This window comes from Phaseolus vulgaris, chromosome 4, assembly GCF_000499845.2.
Source record: "Phaseolus vulgaris cultivar G19833 chromosome 4, P. vulgaris v2.0, whole genome shotgun sequence".
Lineage (NCBI taxonomy): Eukaryota > Viridiplantae > Streptophyta > Magnoliopsida > Fabales > Fabaceae > Phaseolus > Phaseolus vulgaris.
Genome location: NC_023756.2, coordinates 19,157,828 through 19,168,615, shown reverse-complemented (window position 1 = coordinate 19,168,615; position 10,788 = coordinate 19,157,828). Strand labels below are relative to the sequence as shown.

Below are 10,788 nucleotides of genomic sequence, written 5' to 3'. Positions count from 1 at the left end.
CACGAAATAAAAATTAAAGAAAAATTGAAAAAAAGAAAAAAAAATGAAAAGATAGGAAATAAAGAAGAATATTCTAGAGTTGGGACTTCCAAGATGCATGGTTTTGCACTCTTATGAGGAAGGTAATAAATTACCTTTGAAAAAATTTCAAAATCATCACTCTGTAAAGAAGTTGCATAATTTAGGCATGGACCTTACAAAGTGAACAAAAATATTTTCAAAGAAGGCTCAAGTTTTTCACATAAACATTCTTACAAAAATAAAGGGTTATCTTTTGATATTTTCTTTACAAACATTTGCATTTTTCATAATTTTTGTGTTTCACTGGAACCATGATCCTAGAGGAAAAAAGCAAAATAAACAAAAATAAAGGTTATAGCCCCTGATCATCATTCAGATCCTGAGGGCAGATCGTTCTCAAGAGGGAGGGTATGATGGAGGACAATCAAGCTACCATAATTTTAAGCTAAGAAGATTGAAAAATATAGAGCTTTGATGGAAGCATCCACTATTAAGAATATTTTTCTTCTTCATAGCCTTGTATAATAATTGTACAAAATAGTGTAGACTTTTATGTTAGACTTGTATTTGGGCCAATTTTCATTGGCATATATTAGACCTAGTAGGGTAGGATGTAAAAAAGATTGGAGGGTCTAGTTAGGGTTATAATTGGTTCTCCTTAGGCCCAATGCAACCCTAGACTATCTAGGCTTAGAAAGTGACATGGAAAACACGTGCAGCTAGCTGGACAAAAAGACATGGAGAACATGTGCAACTAGCTAGACAAGGCATGAGAGATGTCACATTACACATAGCAACACCTCAATGGGAAACCTTCTCATCCAAAGCCAAAACGCCACTTGTCTTCATAGGAATGGAGAGGAATTGCTCCAATTAGAGAAGAACATTTGTCACCATGTGATTGGAGAGTTTTTTGGGTAAATTTATTAACTTAGCACAATAAATAAGAGTGTTAATCATCTTGTAATTCAGCTTAAATTTGATAAAGAAATACTGCCAAATTTTCAACACACTCATTGTTCCCTCTTAGTTAGTACTTGTGAATGTGTAGTTTGAAAAACCTTTAGAAATTGACCTCACCTTTTTTAAACATCTACTTCAAGTAAGTGTCATATTCGCCTTTCATATTTCTTTCAAGAAACCGCATAACACAAGAAATTACAAAACTCATACAAATGCAACTAGGAATTACATCACAACATGTAATGTTTATACCAATACCTTCTATCCAACCTCCAACAAATATAGTCAATATCCATTCCAACAACCATATATGAACTTATACTTGAAGCTATACCTCAAACATAATCCACCATTCCTAAACTATCCCTTACACAAGACTTTCAATCACCCTCACCACCACACTTCAACGCTCAGATTCTATTACATATTAGCAACTTGCGCTATCCCTACACCTAAAGGGTCTAAACTTATGCAAGCATTAGACTTAATGCTTTCAAATCCTGAACCACCCTCTTCACTATAAACAATAGTCTTTCCTTCTAATCCCACACCGTCTACTAAACCTCATAGCCCTTACTAGACCTTCCATACAATAAGGACTACCAACCAAAGAATGTGTCAAATGATACTTCAGACAATACTACCCAAATATATATAATAATAATAATAATAATAAAATATTTACTTATAATCAATTTGTGAATACACTAATCCAGTACTTATTCACATAATTAAATATATGTAAATATTCTATTATATTTCTATATTATAAATCGATTATGAGATTCGTAATAATTGATTAATTTTATTTATTTGTAAATCTTCCTAACTATTATGAAGAACGATAGTTGCAAAAAAAATTGTTTTCTTTTTCATTTTTTTATTCATCGATTTCTTTGATTTTTCTTCCTTTCGTCGCTTGCATCCGTCTTTGCAAATTCGTCTAGGAAACAAACAGACTCGTAGGGTTTCTTCTTTTTGTTTTAAAATGAGGGTTTTCATTGTTTGAATTGAGGAAAAAATATTTAAAAATCAATATAAACCAGTAAAAAAATTATGAGTAATTTAATTGATATGTCATAAAATAAAATATATAAATTAGTATATATGTTAGATGATCAAAGTACCCTTTTATTAAAAAAAATGAAACGTGTTTAAATATTAAAAGATATTTAAATATCTACAATAACTTGTTGTAACAAATAAATGTTAAAATTATAAATTGAAAAAGTTTTAAAATTGGAAACAATTTAGAAAATCAAGATTTTTAAATTTCAAAACCAGCAATTACCGTGAGAGTCTTAATTTAATTAAAATGAAAATTGGGTGAATGAATTTATGCAAAGGAAGGAAAAATGATGAATAAATTCATAAAAACAAAAAATCAGAATAACATTACATTATGAAATCGAAATTAAAGGCATATAAACATAAGAAAAAGTACAATGGAAAATAAATGTGTGGAATAAGAATATGAATCATGATGAAGAAAAGACAATCAGAAACTCAAAAGAGAAACCCAAAAGCAAGAACAACAAGAGAAGCAACGGCCGTTGGCACGAACATGGTGGTGGCATCCGATATGGGACTTGGAGCTGGTGAATCTGCAGCTGATGCTGCCATAATCAGCATGGCCATGACAACAAAGAAAAGCTTCATCTTCAATGCCTCCATTGTTTATGAAAGTAGAGCTTTTCTTTGAGAGAAGAAACTTGAGAAGAGAAGAAAGGGGCAAAGAAAGAGAGGTAGCAGTGGTTGTGAAAACTAGGGGGTGGTGTAGGGTGTCTTATATAGTTGGTTCGTGAAGAACACAACAAATGTGCATTGTTGGTTTTTTAACGGGCAGCAATGTTTTTTTATTTTATTTTTTTTCGGGGATTTCAAGGCTGCCTTATGGCTTCCCACTTATATTATGATTATGAAAATGTTGGTATGCGTGGAGCCTTATTATTAGGACAACAAGAAAAGGTCATGCACAAAAATTGTTTTACTTTGGTCATATTATAATCTTATTTCTTCAGTTTCAGTTTTTTTTTTTAAATTATTCATTGAAACATAGGGTTAATCGTTTTTTTCTCAAAATTGTTTAATTTATTTGATAAGTTGATGTTTCAAGAATGTATATTTATAGGGTCGCACACTTCTTTTAAATGGTGATATATAGTTTTCTTTTAAATGGTGATATATAACTATATGATATGAAATGTTCAATTCAAAAAATATTTGTTTTAATTCTAATACGGTTCTAAAATAATTTTAAGAAAGATAAATACAATGATAATTTATTGTATAAATTTTTATTATGATTATAAAAGTAAAGAACAATTTTTTTTGAACCAGTCATGAAAAACATTTTTCTGTTCCCAAAAAAATCCGAAACATACTTGTGCAAATAAATATTTATTGTCAATTTATATAATTCATAATTATATAATATATAGATATGTATTCTCGTGTCTTATATTTTAAACATTATACGTATCTTTGTGTCCGTGTCCGTATTTATATCCGTGTCTATGCTACATTGATGTATATGCTCGACTTTTGATCAAAATATTAAAGGAATAAATGTTATTCGACATTTTTACAATTAATGATTTTGTCTCTATTCTTCCTTAAATTTTATTATTATAATGTTAGAGTGAGATTTAGTTTATTTAATTAGGGTTTAAAAAATCTAGACTTGATATAAAGTCTGAAAAATTAGATGAAACAAATTATAATTAACCCAAAACATTTATATTGTTATATTTTTAAGTAAAAAGGAGTTATATTATGTACTAAATGTTATTACAGTTCACAAACAACAAAATCAATATTTCTTACTGATTTTCATATGTATTGCATTAATATTTTCAATTCGTGTAATGAGATGTTTGGTCTATGTTCTATAATAAGCAATTATTTTGTATTGAGCCACTAGTGATATTAATTGAGTATCACCTATAATTTTTTTACCTACTAATAAATATTCAATTCAACATTAATTTAATTTACGATTATTTAAATTAAAAATATAATACTATATAACTTATCCTAGGAAATTTAGAGAAAAATGTTTAACTTACACCATTTAATTTTATATAACATAATGTCTTTATGTATATAACTTTTAGATTAATTATTATAGATTTTAATTTTGGTATATAATTACATTTATATGATAATGTATGATTAAGTTGCAATATAAATATCAATAGTCAAAAAAACAAAAGTCTAATACTAATGCATATTTAGTTTCTCTATACTTATGTCCTGTTTAAATCTGAATGAACAATATTCACGCAGATGGAATATCAAGAAAATAGATGATAAGGAGACTGCATCAAAAGACAATGAAATAGGGAAGTAGATTCCTCTATATTATGTCTAGATTGCTGAAGAAATACATGTGGACTAAACCTTATTAAATTTTTACTCTTCTGAAAAGTAAAACCGAATATTAATATTTACCCATAATTTCTGTCAATCATTATTTTTATCTTAATTTCTAGTATATTTTATTGTAACAAATATTTTTCTAGTAATTTATACGAAGTATTTTAATTTTTTTTTTTTTAAAACTAATTTAATCCAGATTGATAAAACATCATTAATATTATTAATAAAAATAAATAATAATAATAATAATAATAATAATAATAAATATAGTTGTTTATATAGAATATAAATTTATAAATAAATAGATAAATAAATTAATAATATTTTTATTTTAATAATAAAAATATATTTATTAACTTATATTTTACATATTTTAAAAAAATAAAAATTTTCTCATAATCATTATATTATTCACAAACTTTAATAATTTTTTCTCACAAATACACTCTAAAATACTTTAATCTAAACAATCTCACTTTCTTCACATTTTCCATTAAATTCCTTTAAATTCACTCCCTTAAATCTCCAAATCTAAACACAACATTAATCTATTCTATTAGTATATGTGCACACATTTTATCATGTATTAACAAAGATAGTTACCACAGCAGTAAAATAAAAATTATAATAAAATATATGCACCATAGAAAATAATTGTAAAAATTGATACAGTTTAAATATGTATTAATTAATTAAAAGTTTAAGTAAAAAATATTGGATTGTTTATCGGATTTCCGGTCAGCCGAAGCTGCCCGAATGGTTGTTGGACAGGGTGTCTGTATTGGACTTCTTAGTGCTATACAGCTGGCGCTAACGGCTTGTAGTCCCTACACTTCTTTCAATTTTCTTCAAGTTATTTTTCCTCTTTTATTCTCAAATATTGCCTTTCTTTAAAGTAAAATAATTGAGTTTGAACTTTGAATATACTTCATACACTTATATTCTTCTACTTGGTTTTCAAGATTAATGCTTCCTATATTAAAAATGATAACAGATGACATATGTATCTTGCATTTTTTATTACATTCTTTTATGAATTTTTAAATATTTTATATGAAAATAAGATCATTAAATATATTATTTATCATTATCATTAGGTCAAAGTTATGTTATAGTATAAAAGTTTAGTTACATAAAATTAAACATTATACCTTAATTTACATGAAATATTGATTGTTTTCTTTTTCATTTCCGTAGGATTATCCTCCTGTTACTTTTTTTCTATTTCTTTTCTTTCTTAAATTATATTTTTTACTTTTTTTATATCGTTATCTTTCATTGTAAATATTTTATTATGACCTTAAAATATTATTTAAAATAAAATAATAACAATAACTTGTGAACATCTAATAACAAAATTCACTATATACTGATATAGATAAACTAAATAAAAGTTATTTATTTATTTTATAAAACAGTTCAATAAGTTTCAAGATTCTTATTTTTTTTGTTTTAAGTATCTAATAATTTTAAAAAGTATTTATTAAATTATAAAATTTAACTTAATTTAAAAAATATGTTGACTCTTAACTGTTTCATAAAATATTTTTATATTGTAATTGAAATAAGTAGTATAAAATATTTAAATCAAAATTTAATCTTAAAAAAATAATCAAAAATAAAGTTGGTAGTCATTTGAAATTTATTTAAATCTTCATAAAGTAATTAATCTTGTTATATAAGTTCAGGTTTAATCCTATAAAATGGGTAGGTAAAATAAGGATTAATTTTTATTTATATACTATAATTCGAATATAATTTTATTAAATATAAGATCTTAAATATAGTTTTTAACTCAAAATTACACATCTTAAAAATATGAAACTGAATAATTTGATAAAGGTTAACTTTATAAACCTAATACACATTTTCATCACAAAAATAGTTTGTTTATCTACATGACAATAATTTTGTGCTTACTGAAAATTTAGAAGGCCTCTTTCATTAATTAACAATGTAAAGAATAATTTGTCGGGCAACCTTAATTATTATTAATTGTTAGATTTTATATGGTTTATCAATAATAATAATAATAATAAGATAAGTAGCATATAATATATAGATGTTTCAATTTAATTATTTCTGCAAAATTTTGCAGTGATTCATTGTGTAGTTTATTTGTTGTTTAGGTATTTTGAAAGTGTGGATAATTTAAGAAAATGGTGAGTGTGATGCATGTTGAGCTGGTTTAGGGACTTTGTTACCTGGATTCACTGTTCTTTCCAATTATATGTAATACTATCAACATTCATAATTTTAAAATGGACTAACTAATCTATTATTTTATTTTCCCTTGTTGGCCATGTGGTTTGTGATGATTGAGCACTTGAAAAATACATTCTTAATTGTTCACAAAACTTCCATTGAAAACATAGCTTTAGATGCATTTTGCACCTATGATTGGGTGTCACATGATTGCTTCAAATTCATTGTTGATTAATTGGGAGTGACAATGCAAAACTTTTACAAAACCTCATTTCCCTTTCACATGAACAACTCTTTCAAGGTTGATGGAGACTTCCTTAAGCTATTTAGGGCCCCATATTCTAATTATAGAATGAAGCGTTTTCTTTCATAAAAAATTCAATTTAAAATTTTACTTATATAAGGATGTATAAGTTCTATTTTCAAATGAACTCTTTGCAAATTTTTTATAACATCCTTAAAAAGTTTTAAAATGATTAAAACATTGTAAATAATACTTGTTTGAATGCATGACAATTAATTGATCTATTTTTCACCAATCCACAAATGAAGTGATGCAAAGTTTTTCATAAGAATTTTCAATTTCCCGCAAAAAAAAAAAAAGCCAACTTTCAAATACCCATATATTAGGATGTGTTGATTTTGGCTTAATTCCAAGTCCCACATCGGTGGGTTCATTGTTTGGGAAGGAGGGTTGAAGGTTATAAATTAAACTCTTCTTCTCCTTCACTGTGATATATCCCAATTTGTAATATCTTCTCTCATAATAATAAAAGTGAGTTGTTTTTGCAGTGCTCGGAGATTAGGTTAAACAGGCCGAACTCCGTTAACAATTTTCGGGTGTGTTTTTTTTCTCTTTATCTCTTTTATTATTCCGCTTTATTTATTCAATATTATTTGTCGGGTAGCTCTGTTAGAGTTTTGTTTTAGTGGGAAAATTACCCGTTTTTCCCAACAAGTGGTATCAAGAGCCGAAGGTTCGCCTTGGGTTGTTTGAAATTATTTGTGATATTGAATATTATATTTTGAGTCTGTAATGGAAAATAAAGATCAAGAAGGGAAGGCTCTGCAAGATGCAAATGTTGCAGAAAGCAAAAGTGATGTGTTGATTGTCTCGCTTTCAGCATCATTGCATCCAGATGAGTGGATATTGGATTCAGGTTGTACCTATCATATGTGTCCCATTCAGGAATGGTTCTTTGATTTTCAAGAACTCGATGGCGGGGTTGTTTACATGGGTAATGATAATCCATGTAAGACAGCTGGGATAGGTTCAATCAAGTTGCGGAATCATGATGGATCCACTAGAATTTTACGGGATGTACGGTACGTGCCAAAGTTGAAGAAGAATCTCATCTCATTGGGGGCTTTAGAATCTAAAGGCCTAGTTGTGACGATGCGAGATGGAATTCTTAAAGCAACTTCAGGAGCACTGGTGATGTTGAAAGGCGTGAGGAAGAACAATTTGTATTACTACCAAGGTAGTACAGTAGTGGGGACAGTAGCGGCAACAACTTCTAGCTCTAAGAAGGATGTTGAGGCAACGAAGTTGTGGCATATGAGGTTGGGACATGCTGGAGAGAAATCCTTGCAAATTCTTACCAAGCAAGGATTGTTGAAAGGTACGAAGGCTTGCAAACTTGAATTTTGTGAGCATTGTGTTCTAGGAAAACAACGAAGAGTGAAGTTTGGCACTGCAATTCACAATACCAAGGGTATTCTGGATTATGTGCATTCAGATGTGTGGGGACCTGCCAAGACTCTGTCAATCGGAGGTAGGCATTATTTTGTCACTTTTGTTGATGATTTTTCCAGGAGAGTTTGGATGTTTACTATGAAGAACAAAAATGATGTGCTTGAAATTTTCCTTAAGTGGAAAGCTCAAGTTGAAAACGAGACAGGAAGGAAGATTAAGGTTCTCCGAACAGACAATGGAGGAGAATACAAGAGTGATCCGTTCTTGAAGGTATGCCAAGATTGTGGCATAGTTCGGCACTTCACTGTTAGAAAAACACCACAACAGAATGGGGTGTCAGAGCGTATGAACAAGACACTTGTGGAGAAAGTTCGTTGAATGTTGTCTAATGCTGAGTTAGGCAGAGAGTTTTGGGCTGAGGCTACAACATACGCTCAACATCTCGTCAATCGTTTGCCATCATCTGCTATAGATGGCAAAACCCCGTTAGAGGTATGGTCTGGAAAACCTGCAATTGATTATGATTCTTTGCATGTTTTTGGTTCTATTGCATATTATCATGTGATTGAATCAAAGTTGGATCCACGGGCAAAGAAAGCTCTTTTCATGGGCTTTAGTCCTAGAGTGAAGGGATACCGTTTGTGGTGTTTAGAGGCAAAGAAGACGATTATCAGCAGGGATGTTACCTTTGATGAATCTGCCATGTTAAAGAAGGTAAATCCAGAAGGAGCTGATAGTACTCCGCAATAGGTGGAGTGTGCCCGGAAGCAGGTGGAGTTTGAGCCGACAGTGGTGATCCCAACACGAAATACCACAAGTGACTCTCCTATGGTAGAAGAAGAGTCAGATGAGGAAGAGGTTCCTACCCAAGAATCTCAACAACAATCAGTGCCAATTGCAGTTAGAAGACAGAGACGAGATATTCAGAAGCCTGCTCGTTTCATGGATATGGTTGCCTATGCACTTCCAGTTGTTGATGACATTCCATCCACTTACCCAGGAGCCATTCTGAGTTCAGAGAGTGGTAATTGGGCAGGTGCGATGGAAGAGGAGATGCAGTCTTTGAAGAAGAACAAGATGTGGAAGCTGGCACAATTACCGAAAGGTAAGAAGGCAATTGGGTGCAAATGGGTATTTGTAAAGAAAGAAGGATTTCCTAATAAAGAAGATGTTCGCTACAAGGCAAGGTTGGTTGCTAAAGGCTTTGCTCAGAGGGAGGGAATTGATTATAATGAGGTATTTTCTCCAGTTGTTAAACATTCCTCCATTCGAATTTTGTTGGCCTTGGTAGCACAGTTGAATTTGGAGCTTGCTCAACTTGATGTAAAGACCGCGTTCCTACACGGTGATTTGGAGGAGGAAATCTATATGACTCAACCAGAAGGATACAAGGTTGATGGTAAAGAAGATTGGGTTTGTAAACTTAGCAAATCGTTGTACGGACTGAAACAATCTCCGAGACAGTGGTACAAACGATTTGATAAGTTCATGAAGGATCAGAAGTACAAGAGAAGCAAATATGATCACTGTGTGTATTTGCGCAGACTTGAAGATGGTTCCTACATTTACTTACTCTTATATGTTGATGATATGCTGATTGCAGCAAAGAGCCAAGTTGAGATTGACAGGTTAAAGGCTCAGTTGAGTAAAGAGTTCGAGATGAAGGATTTGGGGGAAGCCAAGAAGATTCTCGGCATGGAGATAAACAGGGACAGAGAGAGGGGAAAACTTTGGCTGTCACAGAAGCAGTATTTGCAGAAGGTACTACAACGTTTTGGTATACACGAAGATACAAAACCTGTAAGTACCCCACTTGCTCCTCATTTGAAATTGAGTAGCCGTTTATTTCCGACGACTGATGAAGAGCGAGAATACATGGCGAAAGTCCCATATGCAAATGCAGTTGGAAGCTTGATGTATGCAATGGTGTGTACAAGACCAGATATTTCACAGGCTGTGAGTGTTGTTAGCAGGTACATGCATGATCCGGGCAAGGGTCATTGGCAAGCTGTGAGATGGATTCTACGGTACCTCCAAAATACCTTAGATGTTGGATTGACATTTGAGCAAGATGAATCACTTGGTCAATGCATAGTTGGATATTGTGATTCTGATTATGCAGGTGATTTGGATAAGCGACGGTCTACAACTGGCTATTTGTTCACTTTAGCAAAAGCGCCAATTAGTTGGAAGTCTACCTTGCAGTCTACGGTGGCTTTGTCTACGACAGAGGCAGAGTATATGGCGATTACAGAGGCTGTGAAGGAAGCAATTTGGCTTCATGGGTTGCTTAAAGACTTGGGAGTTGGTCAGAAACAACTTGAGTTATATTCTGACAGTCAGAGTGCTATTCATTTAGCAAAGAATCAAGTCTTTCATGCACGGACGAAGCACATTGATGTTCGCTATCACTTTGTGCGTGAGATTCTCGAAGAAGAGGAGATTGTTCTCCAGAAGATTCACACTACAGAGAATCCTGCAGATATGCTCACCAAGGTGGTTACAAGAACCAAGTTTGAACA

General features: G+C 31.1%; 1 protein-coding gene across 1 annotated transcript; it reads right to left on the bottom strand.

Annotated features, from left to right (window-relative positions):
• Nucleotides 1–2,330: 2,330 nt before the first annotated feature.
• On the bottom strand, nucleotides 2,331–2,761 carry LOC137837394 (arabinogalactan protein 14-like). The gene has a single exon (XM_068646372.1). The coding sequence runs from the start codon at nucleotides 2,656–2,658 to the stop codon at nucleotides 2,491–2,493; it is 168 nt and encodes a 55-aa protein (XP_068502473.1). The 5' UTR covers nucleotides 2,659–2,761; the 3' UTR covers nucleotides 2,331–2,490.
• Between the last annotated feature and the right edge of the window lie 8,027 nt (nucleotides 2,762–10,788).

Excerpts from the sequence above, each read along its gene's own strand:
- LOC137837394 (XM_068646372.1), bottom strand. The coding sequence starts at position 2,658 with ATGGAGGCATTGAAGATGAAGCTTTTCTTTGTTGTCATGGCCATGCTG.